The sequence below is a fragment of the Electrophorus electricus genome, chromosome 11 (genome assembly GCF_013358815.1).
Source record: "Electrophorus electricus isolate fEleEle1 chromosome 11, fEleEle1.pri, whole genome shotgun sequence".
Lineage (NCBI taxonomy): Eukaryota > Metazoa > Chordata > Actinopteri > Gymnotiformes > Gymnotidae > Electrophorus > Electrophorus electricus.
In genome coordinates this window covers 17,099,429-17,121,612 of record NC_049545.1, presented here as the reverse complement: position 1 = coordinate 17,121,612, position 22,184 = coordinate 17,099,429, and the positions used below count along the sequence as shown (strand labels likewise).

At 36.6% G+C, this 22,184-nt stretch overlaps 1 protein-coding gene across 18 annotated transcripts in view; it reads left to right on the top strand.

The window, feature by feature from the left end:
- The window catches only part of lrrfip2 (leucine rich repeat (in FLII) interacting protein 2), a 34,073-nt gene that overhangs the window by 5,281 nt on the left and 6,608 nt on the right, over positions 1 to 22,184 (top strand). For 2 of the 18 annotated variants that reach the window (XM_027010536.2, XM_027010535.2), the window contains exons 3-21: positions 2,352 to 2,438; positions 3,197 to 3,253; positions 5,579 to 5,632; positions 5,764 to 5,814; positions 6,390 to 6,464; positions 7,490 to 7,537; positions 8,191 to 8,244; positions 9,629 to 9,724; positions 9,843 to 9,890; positions 10,236 to 10,283; positions 10,390 to 10,446; positions 11,327 to 11,392; positions 11,644 to 11,757; positions 12,432 to 12,476; positions 15,247 to 15,381; positions 17,919 to 17,990; positions 18,800 to 18,970; positions 21,040 to 21,132; positions 21,397 to 21,489. In XM_027010536.2, the coding sequence (XP_026866337.2) occupies positions 2,352 to 2,438; positions 3,197 to 3,253; positions 5,579 to 5,632; positions 5,764 to 5,814; positions 6,390 to 6,464; positions 7,490 to 7,537; positions 8,191 to 8,244; positions 9,629 to 9,724; positions 9,843 to 9,890; positions 10,236 to 10,283; positions 10,390 to 10,446; positions 11,327 to 11,392; positions 11,644 to 11,757; positions 12,432 to 12,476; positions 15,247 to 15,381; positions 17,919 to 17,990; positions 18,800 to 18,970; positions 21,040 to 21,132; positions 21,397 to 21,489 (1,464 nt within the window). The remainder of the gene's footprint in view (positions 1 to 2,351; positions 2,439 to 3,196; positions 3,254 to 5,578; positions 5,633 to 5,763; positions 5,815 to 6,389; positions 6,465 to 7,489; positions 7,538 to 8,190; positions 8,245 to 9,628; positions 9,725 to 9,842; positions 9,891 to 10,235; positions 10,284 to 10,389; positions 10,447 to 11,326; positions 11,393 to 11,643; positions 11,758 to 12,431; positions 12,477 to 15,246; positions 15,382 to 17,918; positions 17,991 to 18,799; positions 18,971 to 21,039; positions 21,133 to 21,396; positions 21,490 to 22,184) is intronic. The other 16 variants (XM_027010544.2, XM_027010540.2, XM_027010551.2 and 13 more) reach the window with 13 other exon arrangements.

The window sequence follows — 22,184 nt, the reverse complement described above, 5'->3', positions numbered from 1 at the left end:
TTCAGAATTATTTTATAGTTAATTCACAAATGTGGTGGAGAAACTGTGTGTGTGTGTGTGTGTGTATCTGTGTGTGTGTATCTGTGTGTGTGTATCTGTGTGTGTGTATCTGTGTGTGTGTATCTGTGTGTGTGTATCTGTGTGTGTGTATCTGTGTGTGTGTATGTATATGTGTGTGTGTGTGTGTGTGTGTGTGTGTGTGTGTGTATATATATATATATATATATATATATATATATATATATATATATATATAAATATAAATATAACTATTTATTTGGGGGATGTTAGGGGCTCAGGACCTCTCTGATAATGGAAAAATCACAAGTATCTTTAGACACCCCCCCCCCCCCCCCAACATTAACTCTTAATACTTAATGTATTTACAGATTTAAATACAAAGAGCATGGGGTCTTCACATGGTGTCCTCAGTGCATGGTCCTCAGTACACTGAAACCTTCTATAATATTCTTTTAAAAATGTGTTTTAAGGATTTTATGGTAGTACATGATAAAATAGATTATATATGATGATAGATGATAAAATAAAATAAAAATTTGTGCATTTATTACTCACTAAAAATTTTTTAGTTTGCCAAGTCTACAAATCTGTGATTTTCTGCAGTAGGCCACAAAGCAAAACTCATTTTAATAATAATAATAATAATACTTTATTATCATCATTTAATTATTGATGTTACATTTTACGAATAATTGAAAGTAGAGGTTTGTCTGTGTGCACATGTGTGTTTATATATACAAGCACAGCTGTCCAAAACATCCTGTTTCTCTGGAAACCTTGTATAATTTAAATGTAAAATTAAAATGCACAACTGCCATATAATCAGCACAGAGATTTGTGTTTTTTTTAATTTAATATTTTCTCATCAGTTATAATCAATTCAGATCTGATCATGACATTGCGTCAATACATTTATATACCTCAAAAATCTCTGCCGTAATGCCTCAGCCTCTAACAAGTTACTGGAGTTCGTTTTGCTGGTTGCCAGTCCGCTGCAAGAGGTGCTTGTCTGCATTGAATGTGCATGTCATATGCAACCACCACAGCCTTGTTTGAGGGACTACTCCTGAGATTACTCATGACTTCATCTGGGCCAATGGTGCATTTTATGGTATATATGTACTTTGTGACAGTAGGTGTCCACTCTGAAGCTACTTACTCCTGTCTTGAATTACCAGGAGAAGGGCTTCACCAGGCTGGCATGGAAACACATTTACGGCATTTAGCTGACCCTTTTATCTAAAGCGACTTACAATTAGGACAAGTACAACTTTAGCAATTGAGGGTTAAGGGCCTTGCTCAGGGGCCCAACAGTAGTGGGGCTTGAACCAGCAACCTTCCAATTACAAGTGAACTACCTTAATCGCTGAGCTAACACAAAGGCAAATGATAACTATTATTGTCTGTGTATACACACACAATTTATTTGTGATAATGATCTGTGGTTGTTGTGGGGTTTTTGTTATAACCATAATATCAACTCCAAAGCATTTATTAGGAATGCAAGTTTTAAACATTATTTGTGCCCACCACTTGAAGATAATTGAAAAAAAATAAAATAAAATAAATCTTGTGCATACATCTTTATCTCCTACACCATGGCTGTAGCCAACCAATTGGAAGAACTGGTTGCAGTTTAAAAATTTAGTCATTCCTTTTGAGAGATCCAGTTTTGTTGGACAAAACATTACATAATACAATTTTTTCACCTTCCTTTGCATGTTATTTAGGGTAGCATGAAAAGTAAATGTTGGGTTACTTAATCAAGTCTTCCAGGAACATAGTAATTTACTCCTTGTTGATACATCTGTGAAGCATTTGATAACACCCATTACTGTAGCGAAAATAACATTAGTATGAGTATGAGTTGAGGTAATGATCTAAAATACCTCTTTTTCTCAATGTGGTCAACAGAGTGCTCATTTTAGGTAAATGGGTGGTCTTAGTTACAGTTATAACAAATTCCAGTACACTTAATCAGTTGGGTTTGGATTAAGAGCAAAGTTGTGTCCATATACATATGACATATTTTAAAAGGTCTATTTGAGAACAAGCTGGTTTTGAATGCTCTCTTCAGTTGTAGTACTGAGTCATAGGCTAAAGAATCAATGTATGATTAGTACATGCTATTAGATCTTATATTCCTTAGAGCTAGGATAAGTGCATAAGAAAAGAAAACTGAAGTAAATCTGACAAGTAAATCAGACCTTTGGTTCTGGCAACCTAGCCGAAAACAATACCTTTTACATATCTTTGCTTATAGTCCAAAAGTCTGATGTGTTTGGTCAAATTTTGTTCACAAATCTGATTTTGTGCATTTTGCTGTGTAGGCGGAGGCCAGGCTCGCTGCGAAGCGGGCTGCGAGAGCTGAGGCACGAGACATGAGAATCAGGGAATTGGAGCGGCAACAGAAAGAGGTAACAGCATATTAACTACTATGGGCCTGGTACAAGGAAGAAACCAGTCCGCTCTGAACAAAATGAGAAAAATTGGAAAATTTAGTTAGTACCATGAGACTAAAATTGTTATGTTTAAGTAAAAGGGTGAACAGTTAAAATGCTTTTGACTACCATCCGGCTTGGTACTGCTCGGTACTTTCTAGACGATTCCAGGTAGACTATGCTTGAGAATTGCTCGGTACTTTGTGTCAAAGGACAACATCTAAACTCTAGCTTTTATGCAAATATGGTGTCTGGCCAAAATCTGTCTGATGTACTGTCAAATAATCATGTGTGTTAGTTATAGAAAAATATATTTTAAAATACTTTGCTGGAGATTTTTTGTGGTGTTTCTTGCAATCTGTTGTGGCTGGTTTTAAATCTTTTTTAAAATAATTTGTGTGCAGTTTACTGATATAAAATTTGAAATAATAAATGCTCTGAACCTCCTTCCTCTGGAAGTACAGTCAAATTTACAGGGAATGGTTGCTTTGGTTCTGGATCACATGCATATTTTTCCATTGTTTATCAGCAATACCCTTTTTGGTCGTGAGGACAAATTTCTCTTTTATGCATAAATTGAAAGTGATGAAGCTGTGCTTACTTGCAAACTATGCTGAGAATCCATCATATCCAGTTATCAGAATGCCATTATTTTCCATCTTTCATTCATTTACAAATCTTCTATGTTTCAGTGAGATGCACAAAGATTTTTCTTCTGGCTTTTTCTTTTACAGCCCTCTTACCACCACTCTTCCTCTAGCAGGAAGTGGGGGCAAATCCACCAGTGGATGGTATGACATTAATTGTTTAGACATGCATGGGTTTTTCTACTAAACTAATAATGAGATTCGTTATGAGAGTTTCTAAAATGTGTTCCTGAGAGCAGGCAAAACCACACCCAGTAATGGTATGAATAACTTGTGTTCTAAATGGAGTCATGTTTACTGAGCTGGTGATTTTAAAAAAATAATAAAAATGTTTGTGCTGGTTGCAAATTTGGCTGGAGTGTAGAGCTTTTCATAACCAGTGCTTTTCACATAATATACTAGAGCAGAACTGTTCTGATCACCTTTTTTGGGAGAAACTTTCTCATGTTTCACATCTAAATACTTTAACTTGTGATGCGTTATTGGATTTTGTTAACTGCAGATGAACTACTAGTAGATTAACTTTAGTTATAAATCTGTCAACAATAAGGAAGGTGTTGTTACTGAACCCAGATTATTTTTTGTATTTGAATAAACTTGATGCATGGATTAGCCTCTGTCCAGACCAGATTTTGCCATATTTTTGTGTTTATCTCTCTGTGTGTGTGTGTCTGTGTGTGCGCGTGCACGCTTACAGAGGGAATAAAGTAATAGACACAATCAGTTGCCATTCACAATTTATATATTTTGGTCATCTAGTTCCTCATCAGTGGCTGCAGGCCAACTGTTGACTAGACATGTATGGGTGGCAGGCCACTCGACAAAACCCTGCTGGGCATGATGGACCTGTACCTGTGCAAAACTCACTACCATGCTGATGGCCATTGATGTGTTGAGAATAGATATCAGAATCACACTTGCTCTCTTGTCATAGAAACCATTGATTGGCACTCTGAAGAGCATTACATTAAGGTGTTTGTAGTGTGCTGCTAGCGTGTCCTTTGAATACTGGGCCTAATGCTGCTGTTTGGCTTTAATAAATATAAAATGTTAGTCACATGTAGATGCTAAGTAAAAGGAAACATCATGCAAAGACGAGAGCTCTCCAAGTTCACTCTCATTAAAGCCATTACGTTGTTTTGAAAATGTCAATTTTTAAAGATATGATGTTGGTATTTTTGTGTTCCAAGGTCATTCAGTTAACCAGGGAGGCTATTATACATCTGCCCTTGAATTCCCCTAAAAAGAGATTAATAAATTAGTGTATTTAACGCATTGTAAGTTGCATAATGAGATATGGAGATGTGCCTTTTCACTGACAAGGTCATCAGTAACACCAGTGTGGGAAGCTGCATAGGCAATACAACACCACCATACCATTAAGATATTCCTTATTAGAGGAGTACGATTAAGATATTCCTCATTAGAAGAGTATGGCTTCTAAGGAATCAAGTCATGTAGTTAACTAAACTTGTTTCTTGCAAATAGCAGGCGCCATTGATATTATTATTATTATTTTATTTATTTTTTTATTCATTAATTTATTTTTTTCTGTGGGTTGTTTTATGTTGACCATTTTTGTTCATGTTTTCCAAGGAATAGCAACTGCAACATCCACTGAATTTATGAATTTGATGCATGAATTAACTTGTTAAATTTTGCTTACAAGTTTGTTGCTTACAAAATGTGCCTTCCTCTCATGTGAGGGTGTAAAGAATCTCTTGGCAAATTTCCTGTTTAAGGAAAACTGAACTCAGATTTTTAAAGTTTTTATATTGACTTGGATATTTCTTGCACTAAGGTGCTTCTTTTTCCCTATAACTAAAAATCTCTAAATTTGAGCACACTTGCCCGGTCTAAACCTGATAGCAAGGTGGGTGTGTGTGTATGTGTGTGTGTATGTGTATGTATGTATATGTATGTATATGTGTGTGTATATATATATATATATATATATATATATATATATATATATATATATATATATATATATATGTATATGTATATATACTCTATAGATTTATATACTGCTCCATATTCTGTATACATTTATACTGTCTATAAGGATCCTTAGTGTTTAAAGACTGCTGAAACAAGCCATTGGTCATTGATCCTTGCACAAGGTGAGAAATTTGTGGGTTGTGGTTGAAATGCTGACTCTGTAGCAGTTATTTTACTCTCCGTAGTTGCATAAATGGGTTGTTTGATAACTTTGCCGCAACATGTTGCGTCATGTCCAGGATTCCAGCCTAAGTCATTCAGAAGTATACCTAAACTATTCGGAAACATTGACAGCAATCCTGCAGCAAAAATTGAATGTCCCAAATAAAACTGCATGCTTGTTTCACTAGATGAATCATAACTCTCGATTACTAATCTTGATGACCTTTTTTTCTTTTTTTCTACCTTACCACCCACTACCACTTTTTTATTTTTCTGATTTCTCATCTTTCCTCCTCCCAACTTCAGGCAGACACTGAAAAGGCCCGGCACAGCCTTCGAGGCAGAACCCATAGTCGCCGGGTTTGTATCTATTGTTTCCTCAGACTTTTTTCCTCTGGCTTTTTCCATATGCATTTTTCCCCTTCCTTTGCTACCTGGCATTCTCCTTTCTTTCTTCTTGTCCCCCCCCCCCCCCCCCCCCCCCCCCCCAGAAGGGCCTGGAAGATGATGCAATATCTGTCCAAAGTAGTGGAAGTTACAGGGTGTGTAAACCAGAAACTTGTTGACTACACATAATGTTGTGATTTCTTTAAAATGTACATTATATTTTCACAAACTGGGTTATTCTAGAAAGGCAACATAGCATGAGCTTGATGTCATGTCAAGATATAAATGGCCAGTTGTTTTCTGGCCTCTTTGAAAGTTGAAATACTTTATATATCCTAGCACAATATTGGTGTGTTTTGCTGAGGTTTTATGCTAAATTGATTTTGAGATGTTGCATTGCTAGAGTATTTAATTGCAAGGTATTTACATGGAATAGTGCAAGGAATTAAATGGAAGCTTGGAGAAGGGCTGTGTGTTGTGTAATAATATTTTTGTCCTAGGTTAGGAAACCTCTTCCACTAATAACTTCCGACCTTTGATAAACTGATAACAAGTACCAGCTGAACCACTAGTATTTTCAAGAGCAATAAAAAGAGCTGATGGGGCGTTTAGGGTTTTAGATGACTAATTTAGGACCTTAATTTTAGTTTCATCCCTTGATTTAGATTTTTTTAGACTCTATTTAACATTTTGGCTTTCTTAACTTTTGAATGTCCTCCTTCTTTTAAAGTCATCATCCTCATCGCTGCTAGGCAACTTGCATAACTCCAACCGAACCAGCACCTCCAGAAAAAAAAGCTTGGTGGTGCGTTTCTGCATTTACATTTATCTCTGTGCTGGTGATACTACTTTGAGAATTGTTTTTAGTTCATGTTTGTGATTTTAAGGCATATGCAACATTCACGCCTAACTTGCTTATGTCTTTCAGTTGCATGGCACCTAAAAACAAGCTATACCCTTAGTATGGTTTCATGTTTAAGATGTGGAACAAAGTAGTATTAGCTACATTATTAAATACAACGACTCAAAACAACTTTAAAGAACAAAGAGAAATGTCCTCTGATGTTCTGTATCTCTGAATTTTACTTGTGATTTTCGCAACAGTGATTTTTTTTTTTCTTCAGTGACTACTAAATGTGCTTAGCAGGCCTCTGCAGTTGGTTTTGTAGTTAATTGTTTTACTGGATCATTCATGAATCTTCAAGCATTTCCCACTTCTTCCAGAAACACAGAAAGAGGTCAATGGGGTACATTTTTTCAGGGGTGGCTCAAAATGGGAAGTAAGAAGATTGGGGAGATGGAGTTTATTCTGTGATGAAAAGAAGCTGTTTTAGCATTTAGGGATTTTGCTTACAACTGCTCTTTGTTAAAACTTGGTTCCCATTAATGTCACTTTATTACACTAGTAACACAACGTCTGGAAAAAAACTATTATAAAAGCATTCATCTGCTTCATAAGTCATTATAATCTTTTAAACCCTTTTTGTGCATATTGTGTAACACTGAATATACACAAGGGAATATTTGTGTGTCATACAAACATTTAGATGTTTACAATGCTTGGCTATAAGTTTGATGCTTCTAGATGTTCCCAGTCACTGTTCAATGCTAACTAATTACACTCAGTTCTTTAACATTTAAAAATATATGTAACACTGGGCAAAACTCACGTTTCCTTAATTTGCTGGTGAAAACGCAAGGCTCACAAAGATCTTTTTATGGTCTGATTGGACTTTTCTTTGTATTTGTCAGCTTTAGTTGCATGTTGGTAGATTTTTCATTTGAATTTCTCTTTGTGACATTATTTCCATGATCCTGCTCTCTTTGCAGTCTGATGGCCTCCTCAGTAATTCCTCTTTGAAGAGCTCTCGCTCCACTGTATGTATAATACATGGTGAATTATCATTTTAGATTAGTCATAATCTTCTCTGATGGGTTATACATTTTTTTTTTTAATTAAAAAAGGGGATGAGGTGATTTTATAATTTTCTAAACTAAAAATACTTACCCACTTTGAGCATAGAATCAGTTATGGACATATATATAACTTTCTGCATGATTGTCCTTTTTATTTTAAAAGACTGGGCAGGTGGTTATTGGTGAAGAAATAATAGAAATAATGAAATGTTTCTAAGAGTTTTTGTCAAGGAGCAAGCAATGTGCTTTTTTCTGGATCTTGGTTTTTGTTTTTTGGCTAGGTATAGTCATGATGTATATTAAGTGCAACAGTGGCCTCTTTAGTATACTTTCGTATTGTATCATATAAGAACCTATATGCTGTAAAAGCCATTTTAGTTGTCTGTTATCAGTACTGGAAAGAAGCAGCTTAGCTTGTGTGAAGCAGAAACTGTATTTGTTGCAATTCTTTAGACGAGACTACCTGTGTAATATCAAATTCTATTTAACTTCATAATGGTGATCAGTATTTTTAACCTTCAATCTATATGCTGTCTCAATTTTTTGTGAGCATTGTGGTCTCATCCAACATACCCATCATAGCATGAGTTAACCATTTGCATTCTTCCTTTCAGAGCTCTGTGTATAATGATCTCCACAAGAAGTCTGACAGTAGGAAAGATCTGCTGGTTAGTGGTCATGGCCTACATCCTGAGTAAAATTAAGTGATTTTTTTTTTTTTCTGTTAGTCTGATTTATTTATTTATTTATTTATTTATTTATTTATTGGTTTTAGTTTTTAATGTGAGTATATGTGCTTTGAAAAAACGCACTCCACAATACATTTTCTACAATATCTTACAGTTTGACCTGTTGCAGTGAAGACATTACTGAATTAACTGTTCTTAAATGGTTTAATACTACGTGTGTGAATTCTTAAGTTATGTTTGCAGTTTTTCTTTATTTAATAATGTTATTCTATAAGAATCTAGTCTAATGTGTAATGATGATAAAACAATGTAGCACAGTTAGATTGTTTTTAAATAAGAACTACATAGAGGTAGTAATATAATATGGAAAGTGCTGCCCTGTGGCTTGAAGAAACACATTCTAGCAGTAGAAGAGCCTGTAAATGGGGGAAAATACAAAGAAGCATTAAATTGAAGTTGTGGATGCTGCTTTTTTTTTTCTTGGTCTGGGATCTTATTGAAGTTGTTAAACTTTTCACAGCATTAGCATGTGTTATGCATTCTCTTATATTCAGGTTTCTTGGCATTCAGCTTAACACCATTCAAAATTCCACATCAGCCTGTTTAGCGCTAGAATGATCTAACAGACTATCTTACGGTTTAAACCACCTTTGAATGTATATGTATACTTCTATAAAGTTGTAAAATAGAGATACCATTTTGTCCCACTGAACTTTGTGGTACTAGAGCTGATACAAAATGGGATCATACTCGGAAACTGGAAGTTGTTTATCTCAAATTACTACTCTAATCACTAACCCCCACTTGCTTTCTAACCATCATCATGTAGTAATAAATCAGTTACTCATGAATTTGTACTAAGGTCTACTCAGATTTATTAATAATAATAATAATAATAATAATAATAATAATAATAATAATAATAATAATAATAATAGTAGTAGTAGTAGTAGTAGTAGTAGTAGTAGTAATAGCCCTGGTTTGGTAAATCGCCAGTTACTTATTGTATGAAAGGATATCATGCAATTATATGCAAAATACATAGATGACATAGATGCTCTTCACACAAACTTGCAATGCATGTGTAGTATTGAAGAAGGTGCCAAAGGTTTTTGTCATGTCCAGCATTTAGGAGAGAGAAAAAGACTGTAGTTTTGCTAGTTTGTGTTAATCTGTTTAAATACTCAAACAAAACCTGACTTTGGCTTAGACTAGGAATGTTCGGACTCCTTGAATTCTTCTACTTTCTTCTTTGTTAAATCCATTTGTATTTTCATGTCTTACAGCTTCATTAGTACAGAATTTGGGCATTTTTCCCTTTATAGATTTCAATATGTTGATAGCTTATGTGTCCTCTCTTTAGACTGGGTTGTATCATGACCAAAGGAACTATACCAGTATAAAGAACTCAAAACCACCACCTTCTCTATCCTCCACTGTTTCTACCCATCAACCACGGGTCTGTCTTTTATCTACACTGTTGTCCGCATAAATCCTTATAACTGTTTGTGTGCATATGGGTGTTTGTAGATTCCTAGCTGTGTACCTTTTACTCTAACCCTCACATTTTATCACAGGCCACTCCCACCACCATCTCCACAGGTTTGACACGCAGCTACAGCCTGGTCAGTCTACTTATGTGCTTTTGCATGCAGAAGACTCATACTGACAGACCGCTCAGATATCAGACTGAAGGTGTGCTTTTGTGGAGTGAATAGGTGAATAGGCCAGAATAAACCGTGATTACTTCTGTCTGGCTTTGGGACAGATTTTGGTATATAGTACTTCTAACGTGTGTGCTGCTTGAAGCAGATGTCGGTTTGATTAAAACCAGTGTGCTTGCACTTGTTTTCAAAACCATTTGTCTTTGCATGACCCATATTCCAAAGGAAAGCATGGGAAGAAAGAAAGCAAATAAATAATTTGTTGAGGTTTTACTTAATAGTAGAATACCACTTTTGTGCCCTTAGGCTTCTATATGTGGTGATGGTCTCTATGGCTCATACAATTCCAGAGCTGTAAGTGTTGCTAGTATCTAGAATAACCTTCTATGTAATATGATGTCAACCTTGTAAAACAAAGTATCATTTGGAGGAGGTCTGAATGGGATGCTTGTCCACACAGCCATCAGAATGCAGCTGGTACTCCTCTAGTGCCAGCTCCACCCGCAGTAGCCCAGTGGTAAGCACTCTGCACCATGCCTCACATTCACGTACCTGCTAACAAGCCTTCACAAACACGCATGCAGTTAAACATTAGCACCTCCAGCATGTTGCACCAATACATTTAGAGGTCTTGTAATTATTCATTTATTCGTCAACAAAACATTAGAAGCTGAAGTTTTACCACAGAGGCTGTTTGTTCAAGTTTCATGAATTTGCAGGGTATTTGTGCTCCTGGATTCTTTGTAGCATTGGAACCATGCATTATGTACTGATTTAACTGACCAAGTATTTTTTTAAAGCGAAACCAAGAACCAGTGCTTTTTGAAAATCACACACTTGTTTGTTTGCATGTAGTATCCTTGGACTACAGTAGGTGAACTGAACTTGATGAGTCTCTGCAAACCTTTTCAGAGACATGTTGCTGCTTAATGCTGCTAAAGTTTGTATAGACACATGTGCATCCTAACTCTGAGTGGACATTTGTAATTGTGAATGAGGAGGAAAATGGAAACATCTTTCAGTGTAGCCCACATGCTATAGCTATCTTATGTTGTTTTTTTTGTTGTTTTGTTTTTTTTGGCAGAGCTTTGCAAAACTGATTTTTACTGTTTTAGTTATTTCAACATTATAAATAATCAGTTGTTGTCTGAACAGTAGTATAGTGCAGTTAACTAATTAACTAGCAGCATGATTTTTTATTTTTTTTTAAATAGCTTGAGTTATGTGCACTCAATTGCTTTACATTGACTGTGTAAAAGCAACAGTGAGCTTTTGTTTAGCCTTTTTAGGACCATATAGTGCACGTCTCATATTACTTCTGAACATTAGGGGGTTGCACTTCTTTGTTAATCTGTTTGTCGTTGTTCGTTCATTTGTTCATTTATCCATTCTCCCAGTCCTCCTCTGATGACGACTCTTCTAGTACTGTGTCTCAGAATCACCGCAGGAGAAGGGATAGTGTGGTGAGCCAAAAGGGATATTGTTAACACATCCAGTGCTATGACTAATCACTGACCTTTGCAAATTTAATTTAGTTGTGGTTGCATAATAATACATTTTATTTATGTAGCACCTTTTACTTTACAACAAAGGGTGGTAAATGCTGCAAAAAAGAATCAATTTAAGTAAAATGGTAAAAAAAAAAAGAAAAAAAAAGAAAAAGAAATGGTCCATTCTCCTTTCAATTCAATTTTACTTTACTTTTGCCTTTTAGTCATCTGAACTTTCTGACATAAGTGCAACAGCTGCTGACTATTTCAGTCGCTCAAACCGCAGAGGCAGTATTGTCTCTGACTTAGATGATCTGAGCATCCCAGATCTGGACAGTGTAAGTGATGGCATGATGACTTGCTGGTTGCCTTGGTGTGTTCACCAGTTAACTTCAACACGTCTCCTTGAGGTTCAAAGGTTTTGGTTTCTTATCAGTATATTTAAGATAGCTTTAGTATTTAATAGCTACCAGGTTGTTTCAAACTAATAGTTATGTGCCTGTAAATAGCCACGTTGTATTAAATGACCATGAGTTTGGGTTTGGCATGTGTGTGTGTGTGTGTGTGTGTGTGTGTGTGTATAAAAATATCTATACAATTAGATATGAGGCTATTTAGTCTCAATTATTCCACAGCATCATCCAAATACTGAAAGTATGAATGATAAAGTTGCTTGTACTGTTGAGTCTTTGAGGGTGGTGATACCAATGTCTAGTCATCACGTTTGTGATGGGTAACAAAATCAGTGTTTGTATTTGCATGTGTCTTGGGGTGCTGATTTTTTTTCCCGTGTGTGTGTTGGAATATGTTATTGTATTTTGCACTGCAAAATTGTCAATTTACAGATCAATGTAGCATTGCGCTGTGTTTAAGGAGAGGCTGCTAAAGCAGTTCCTACACACAAAGCAATTCACTTTCCACCTATAATTATACTTTTATTTGCAGGTAGACAGGGCCAGAAGTTTTTGTATTGCCTTGCAGATTGAAAATGTATTCCCCCTTTTTCTTCTAGTTGGAAGAGAAGTCTGACAAGCAGTTCTCAGACTCATTCAGTCGGGTGAGTACATGAATTGGCAAGTAACTCTTAGGTACTTCTCAGCTGAAGTCCTGTTTGGTCCATGTGGCATACAGTCCTTCTGGAATTATTGGTACTCCTGATAAAAGAAGATGAGAAAAGAACTCATTATTATGTACTAGCTTTATCTCAAGCTATGGGAGAAATATTAATGTTTAAGAAAAACATTTGTCTGAAGATAAAATGTACATTTTCTCCACTATATCAATAATTAAGTAGTAGAGGAGGATAATTTTTAAAAAAAAAACGATCGCAGAAAAATGCTCATTTTTGTTGCTTCTTGGGATTACCAGTTCTCCAAAATGATGACAAAAACCATTTCCATTCCAACAAGCTTTGGAAGACTTGCCAAAGGAAAGCCTCTGTGCACATCAAACAAGAATTTTAAGCATTGCTGCCCTTATTTAGTAACATTGCACAGAAGCTGTTGGCTGAAGACAACAATTAGAATAACTGTATGACCAAGTATATATATTTTTAAAGGCCATGTAAAATTGCGTGCTACCTGAGGAATTTCACACTGGTCATCAAACAAAAAATGCAAATACAAACACCTTACTTATGTATTGCATTGTGTAAATGGCTCTTAATTTTAAAAGCAAATGTAAATGAAATCATATTAGTTTTATTTTAATTTAATGCATATTTAGTCCTCAAGTGAAATGTTCTAGGCTGCTCTGTAGACAAGATATAAATATAAAAACTTCATTTTAACATCATTTTAACCTATTAAGTAGGTTTTCAGACAAGGTTTAAGAGGTACTTCACATCTGAACGTTTCACATTCATATCTTTTCATTTATGTGCACATTTCATTAAAGCTAGTACACATGCAAAGTGTGTAGACCAGCTCTTATGCTACAACAACAACAAAAAAATATTAATTTTTAATTTTTTTCCATCATGTTCTGCATTGAAAACCTAATTAGACACTGACCATTGTTACAAACTGGTGTAAGTTACAGGTGTGGCAACAAAAAAAATAGAGGTTGCACATATTAATGTGGTACATGAAATGATGTTTACTGCAATGAAGTAGTGGGGCGCAAGGTTCTCTCTCTCATTCATTCATATATATATATATATATACCTAGCATACCAACCAGGAATGGGGCAAGCCATGCCAGAGGTCATACATAATATCCATAAACACAAGTGAAGGGACCCAGAGCTACTGCATCTTCTGGATGATTCAATGGACATTATATGTGGGAGAACAAAGATGTGGCAATAAGGAGGGGTATCAGGGGAATCACAATAGTTAGACAATGAGCTACACCTGCTAGCCGGATAGGATCCACATGAGGAATACCTAGATGAGAGTAGACTTGGCACTTCACACAAACCACAAAAGACAGACAAAGAACCCCACAACAAACAAGGGTTGTAACACCATGAAATAACATAATTTATTTGTAAACAGGGTAAACAAGTGCTTTCGTTTAATGCAGATACATTGGATATTAGGGACAGACCAAGACCACTAGCTTAACTAGCTAACCTTAGCTGCCCAAAGTTAAACCCATGATTTTAATTCATGAAAATTGCATTTTAATTGCAAGCAGAGCCAAAGTTTCCCAAGTGTCCTGTAAATAGGTTTCTTAATGTAAGTAGCCAAAATCATTATCCATTTTTAATTGTATACTTTGCTCATGTAGTTGGCTAGTTTAAATTCATCCAGTGCCTGGGTGCCTGATATTTAGAGCAGCTATGCAGTTGCTGCGTGCACCATACCATTTAGATATCTACCCTCTTGAAAGGATTCTGTTCAGAAGTGTATGGAGCTACATTTGTTTGTAGGCAGTGGTAGCTCTGTGGTTAATGTACTTGACTAATATTTAGAAGGTTGCCAGTTCAAGCCCCACCACTGATAAATTGTGACTATTGAGCCTCTGAGCCCCTTAATCCCCAAGTGCTCTAATTGTATTCAGTCATAATTGGATAAATCACCTTGGATTAAAGTATCAGATAAATGCCTTAGGTATAAATGCTCGTCTTTTAAGAGCAGTTTGGCTACTGCATGCAAGCTTAAGATTTGTAGTTTGTAGACAAGCAGCACGGATGGCATAAAAGGAGTAAAAAGAATAATTGCAAATGAAAAAACTAGCATGCTATGAACTAGACAAGTCAAATTTATTTATATAGCGCTTTTTACAACAGTTCTTAACAAAGCGTCTTAACAAATGTCCAAGTCCAAGCTCCCAGTGATCAAGCCAAGGGCGACAGTGGCAAGGAAAATCTCCATAGAGCATGAGGAAGAAACCTTGAGGGGAACCAAGACTCAAAGGGGGGCCCATCCTGCTCTGGCTGAGGAGAAGTTACACTGCTGTTACACTTTTCTTTCAGTGGCCCTTGGAACCTCATTGGGATTATAAGGCATCATTGCCATGAAAACCAAATATAAAGTGTCTGTGCCTGTCCTGTGTATTAATAATTCAATGAATTCAATGAACATATTTATTTGCTGCTTTTTACTATCTTTTATCTGACTGAAGTTTCGACTTTTTTTTGTTCAAGAATGTTTCTAGACTTCTATGCCACAGAGAATTCTTGGTGTTGAATATTATTAGAAGGGCCAGTTCCCTAAATATTACTAATAAAGCGAGTAAATTCTAATTACTGCATTCAGTAGAAGGTTTTGCATATTATACCTTTACTGTGGAAAGTAAACACATTTATTGTTTACCAATGGCAATTCTGTTAATTCACAGTCTTTATGAAGCAACCATCTCTGTAACCTTGTGTATTGCAGCCATCTTCTCGATGTGCTACTCCAGGCCTTTCTGCAGCTGCTCTGACCTCTCTGGGTGGCACTTCCTCCAGGCGAGGCAGTGGTGATATGTCCAGTGTAATTGCTGACCCAGATGCCTCTCTTAATGAACTACGGGTAAGACATGGTCTCTCTTCCACATCCTTTTAAAATTTTTATATATGTATGTACATTTTTATTAGCTTAGTTTAAAATTTTTCTTTTATTAGCACAATATGTTAGCTAGCACATAAATTTAATACTCTTGTGATATTTTTTCATTAGTCAATCGGAAATCTATTTGTTCTTTCCATTACATGGCTGTAATGGAAAAATAATTAGCTTTAGGCCTCCAATAAGCCCATAAATGAAGTTCTTTACATGGAATAGTGATTATATACATTATTGCATACATATAGCTTTATAAAATAATTATATAAATGCATATGTAGGTTTTAATGAAAATATGTGTTCAAGGGTGGTTCCTTTTGTCCCTGATGCTTACATGTGAGCCCTAACTCTATTTTTAACAAATGGTTAAAAAATTGTTACAAATTGTTGAAATATTCAAAAATGTAATTTGATATCGTATGTGGTTTCTATATTTCTGACTTGTCACTTTTAAAAGCCTTTTGACTCTTTCTGCTATATGATGATGGGATGTGAATGATGTGGCCTAAATCCAATAGAATTATGGTATTGGTCATGGGGAGGCTGCATAAAATATGTGCAATGTACACTAATCAGAAAAATTAAGGGATCACTTGGTAATCGCAGTGTAACACCAGGTCAGTTAAACATCTGTCTAGTTAGAAGGCATAAGCAATTGTGAATCAGTTTCACCTGCTTTGGTGCAAATGAAAGTGACGACAGGTGCACTGGAGAGGCAACAGCAAGTCAGTCCCCAAAAGGGGATGGTTTTGCAGGTGGTGGCCACAGATCGTATGTCTCTTATCTTTCTTGACTGATTCTTCTCTACAGTACCATAGTTTTGCGTTTTTTTAGTGTCCTTGTCACTACTGGTACCTTGAGGTGGTATCTGCAGCCCATTCAGGTTGGACAGGTAGTCCAGCTCTTCCAAGATGGCACATCCACATGTGCCTTTGCAAGAAGGTCTGCTGTGTCTCCTAGCACAGTCTCAAGCACATGGAAGATATACCAAGGCACAGGTTACTACATAAGGGGAGCTTGACAGGGCCATGGGTGGGCATCAATCTAGCAGCAGGACCGTTATCTGAGCAAGGAGGAATAGGAGGAACACTGCCAGAGCCCTACAAAATGACTTCCAGCGGGCTACTCCTTTCTGATCAAACTGTCAGAAACGGGCTCCTGAGGGTGGCACGAGGGCCCGACATCCACTAGTGGGACCTGTACTTGCAGCCCAGCAACATGCAGCTCAACTGGCATTCACAAAAGAACATCAGAATTGGTAGGTTATGTTATGCAACATCCTGCAGCATGACTGGTTTGGCAACTGGTCAGTGATGGTCTGGGGGGGAATATCCTTGGGGGGTCACACAAATCTCCATGTGATAACCAACTGTACCCTGACTGCTGTTACATACCAGGATGAAATCCTCATAGCCATGAGTGGCCGGAGTGTGAAGGCAGTTTGTGGATGACAAAAGTATTGATGCCTTTGACTGGCTCTCACATTCCCCAAACCACAGACTGTCCAGGAGCGCACTGAATCCCTGATCCAGGTTTGGGAGGAGATCCTCCAGGACACCATATGCCGTCTCATCAGGAGCAGGCCCAGATATTGTTGGAAGTGCATATAGGCACATGTGGGCCATACATACTATGGAGTGACATTACGAATTGCTGTGATTAAATTCCCACAGTTGGATCAACTTGTGTTTAAAAATTTTTTACTTTGATTTTTGGTGTGATTTTTGAATCCAGCCTTCAGTAGGCTGATGATTTTGGATTCCATTGATTGTCATTTTGTTCTCAGTGAAGTACACAATTTCTATCAGTAAAATTTTCAACTTGAGTCCTTCATTTATCTAGATCTGATGTGTGATCTAGGTGTTCCCTTAATTTTTTGAGCAGTATCTATTGAAATAGTTTTTCGTATATGTTGTTCAGAGGTCATTTTACTCACCATTGTTTGTTGTCAAAGTAAATGTGTACCACCAGTCACTAATATGGATGCCAAAGCAAATTTTTCACCTTGTCCTTTGCAATAATATTGTACAAGTCAAAAATATGCAAATGAACTCTCTAACAACTGTTGTGTCTGTAAGCATCCTGGTCCATCTCACAAATTTTCATAGGGTTCCTCCTGCATCTCTAGTCAGTCTAATGACATTGTTTTTTACTTTTCATTTAATAGGATATTCAAAATAATATTCTTTCACTACAGTTGGAGCCATTGGAGTGAGAAAGTTGTCAAGTGTGGTTTGGGGTAATACCCTGTTAAGATGTGACTACCTTTGTGAATGTGTTTTTATGCTGTCTATGAAAGCTTTGGTATTGTCCATCATACTATTGTCAATGCATTGACCCTTTCTGTAATTGGTACTGTGTCCGTCAATATCGGTGTATATGGATGACCAGATTTAAAGGCTGTGAATGGACTGGTATGATTTCAACACCATGTGCCTTCTTGCTGTTATTCTCCAACCCTTTACTTTTATAATCTCTGGTCACTCCTTTAATTTCCTCAACAGGACATCTATGATCTAAAGGACCAGATTCAGGATGTAGAGGGGAGATACATGCAGGGGCTTAAAGAGCTGAAGGTAGAGGGGCTTGAGCTCAGTGCATGCCATCTCTTCCTCCTTTCTGTGACCCCACTAACCCCCAAAAGCCCTCTGCACTCCCACTACTACCCTGTTTTTGGCATTCCCTTTTGTGAGAGCATGTGCCTTGCATGAATCTATCTAATTATGAATTGGTCCTTTAAAAAAAATAATAAGTAGAATGTCAGCCTAACTGGTTGTAAGGTAAGTGCTCGGGGGCCACCTGGAGTAAAGATGATGGAGTGAGATCTTGTTCTGATTTTGTATGTTGCAAGAGGCATGACCTGATATTCCACTCAGTTCTCCTCAATGCAGTGAAAGGAGGGATAACTGTCTGACCTGATTGTGGCATGTTTAATGCAACAGTTATCAGAGTTTGTACTATTTTCCTGTTCTGGTATACCGCTCCCATTTCAAGTGACCTTGAAACAAATCTTAGAGACCTTTTTGTTTCCCCTTAGACGTTACTCGTACGTTACTCCTAAGCATTAACGACTTATTTCAGAATCCTTTAAAACACGAAGGACTACACTGTTAATGATGTGCATCTCTATAATATGGAAAGGGCACTGCATGGTTAGCTAGTATTCATCCCATGTCTGACCTTAGTTATCTGTTTATATTGTATAATTCTAATCAGCTATTTATAATTACCCTTTCACCAAACTTTCCTGAACCGGTATTTGTGGTAATAGAACCAAAATAGTAAAACTATCATGATGGTAATATCAGCATATCAGTTGTAGTGTCATGTAATGTTACTTCCTCTAGATTTTTTATATAATGGGTGATTCTTGTACACCTCGCAGGAATCCCTGTCAGAAGTGGAAGAGAAGTATAAGAAGGCCATGGTATCTAATGCACAACTTGACAATGACAAGACAAACCTCATCTACCAGGTAGACACGCTTAAGGATGTTATTGAGGAAATGGAGGAGCAAATGTCGGAGCTACACAGAGAAACCGAGGAGAAGTCAAAGGTACATGTACATACTGGTCTGAGCAATAGTTGGGTATGATTTACCCATGTAATTAATAACATTATTAATGTCCAGTACTTAGCATCAGGCTGGATTTTGTATCAGGTTGACAAAAATAATTAGAACTCTACTAGTGTGTCTGATTGATTTTAAATTAAATAAGCAGTTGCTAATTTTTTCTATATGTTTTCTCTGAATCTGTGTCCATGTCAGTTAAGTAACAAGAAATAAGATATCCAATGCCCTGCAAAAGTATGTAGCTATACCCCTAAAAAGTCCTCAAATTCATCTGGATTACAAAAGACAGTTTGATGTTTTGTGTTGTCTTATTTGATTTTTAAGATTGACCTGCAGAATGACTTTAAAGTGATTTGTTTTATGTAAGAAAATATTCTATGAAGAAATTGACTGAAAAATACTAAAGTCACCAATCTGCACTTCTGGTGAGAGAACATTGGTCGATGATCCTATACTAAACCTTGACTTACCATGTTTTCAGATAGAATTGGATTCTGTGGTATTATTTGGGTGTTCATACCTACTAGGCTTTGTCTTGATTCTAAGACATTCATCCATCCATCCGTCCATCCGTCCATCCAAAGGCACTTGGAATTGCCTGACACCCAAGATACAGTCACCATATGCCTAGAGGCTATATGAGCTATTATTACATGACACCCTTTACTATTCCCTCTCTCTGGTCTAATAGAAAGAAGCAGTTTTGGAACTCATCTGATGCTTAGCATGGAATAAATATTAACTGCTTGACACACCTCCCTAGAGAACGCACATTGCGAACGGAGCACACAAGCTGTGGGTTCATTAGCGTCATTTGCTCTTATAAACTGTCGGTCATTAACCAAAAAAGCGACATTGTGATACTATTATGCACAAGGACTTGTATTTGCTATTTCTAACATGGCAAATTCCTGATGACTGACTATCTATTAAACCCCTCCAAGCTATAGTTGTCTGTCAAAGTCCGATTTGACTTGAGGTGGTGGCTTGGCTGTTGTTCATCGAAATTGCATGAAAGCTGTGGTTCTGGATTTGCATATTACATCTTTTGAATATATGACATTTAGGATTGTCAGGTCAAATCTGCTGGCTATGGTTTGGTTCTTCTTTCACCGTTTTGTTACTTGGTGATACTTACGGATACAAATTGTTCATATGAATTGTTCATGAGGCATAAGAATTCAAAACTGTACTTTAACACAGCATGTAGATTTTCCTACTTATACACTTGATTTGGTTTGTTCATTTGGTCTTGACAGATATTGGAATATCATCTGCTGTTAGAATTTAGTTTTAGATTTGTGGAATTTGCCAGAAAGTGTCAGAGTAACCCCGCTTGAGAATCTGGGTTGCGATCCACGACTGTGATGCAACCAGCCTGAACAAGCTGGAGCAAATCTGCCAGGAGGGATGGCCAAAGATCAGCCCCTAACTCAAGGCAAATGTAGAAGTAACTTACCCCAACAGGCTTCAAATTTGAGCATACATTTGGAAGCAAAATATTTTAGTTTTTATTTAATTTGTTTTGGTTTTTTTTGTTTTGTTTTTTTTGTTTTTTTTGTTTTTGCAAATAATGAATTTTTGGTTTGGAAATTTACTTTGCGTAATAAATAATGGAATAACATGCTAGAAATCTAAGGGTAATTTGTAATCCAGATGTATCTGTTTGCTTAAGTGGTTTGAATACTTTGTAAGGCACTGTATATAAGCACTCAGCAAATGATAACAAAACCTTCCTAACTTATGAAATATATTTACCACCCACTGATGTGTGTGTGTGGTAGCATTTAAGCTTTTAGGATTTACAGAAAGAAGCAAAAGGCATATAGAAAATGAGAACTTTGTGATCATTTCTTCAGCACTTCAGACATCACATCATAGAAAATGACCACCGTTAAGATGTAATCTCAAGGTTAACTGACTTGTACTATAAAGCTTTGGATGCAATCATAGTGGAGTCTTGGTTAGAAATTTCCATAAGGACAAACATCTGATTATGAATGCGTTTGCTAAAGAGCTTTAAACAAATTATATTTTTTCTTGACTCACAGGAATTAGAGAGGCAAAAGCATACATGTGCAGTCCTATTACATAAACAAGAGGAGCTAAAAGAGGGGCTCCATCAGCGAGATGAACTTATTGAGGTGATGCTTCTACCACACTACCTACCTTCCACCTATTAGATTAACTTATTGAGGTGATGCTTCAACCACACTACCTACCTTCCGCATATTAGGAGCAGCAGAAACCCTCTTCCCAAGTCTTGCAGTCATTCTTATTACTTTCTACTTTGGGTCCTTTCTCTTGGTTATGTATCCTATCCTGTATTCATCATTTACAGTCTTGTCTCCTCATTGCCTGTCCTGATTCTACTCCACCCTTTCCTCCATGACTCATTGCCATTGTAGGAGAACCAGATCATTCAGCTCAAGTTAGATACCCTCACGAGAGAGGAGTTTGACCTGCAGGAAACTATTAACTGGAAGGACAAAAAGATTGCGGTATGAAGATGGCAAAGCTGTTCTAAATGATGAGAAGTAACAGACTGCTACAACAGTACTTTAACTAGAATTATAAAATGAGCCTTGCTCTAAGTAGGAACTTTCACAAGCTTGTTCTAAACTACATTAATTACAGTAGTTGGTTGCCAGTTATTCTGTGTGCTGATATTAGCAGTCTGATGAATCTCATCCTTGGTAGTAGCCTGCAGATCTAGTTTTTGAAAGAGGTAACCAGATGCTTTGAACTGGGTGTGATAACATGCATGCAATATGTGTTGTGCTGTCTTTTATTATAATTTAAACTTGGTTTGAGTACATGTTGCAAGAAATATGTTGAATTAAAAATCAGACATCAATATCCAAGTTATCCCTAGTTAGTGATAATTTCTGGTAAGTCAACTAAAATCATTGCTCTCTCATATGAAAACATTTTATTGCTACTCAAATGTTTTAAAAAACAATGAATTTTGCAATAAGTTCAAAAGAATGCCATGGCTAATGGACATAAATCACACATTTGCCATAACACTTGATAAATGGGAAATAACTTTGTAACCTTTCTGCTTCTGCTGAAGCACTGCCTCATGACATTGGACCATGTGAAAATTCAGAGTACTGCTGTTAAAATAATCTCCTAATGCACATAAACGGAATGCATCAAAGCATCTTAGGATTTATCCACTGCATTGTGTGTG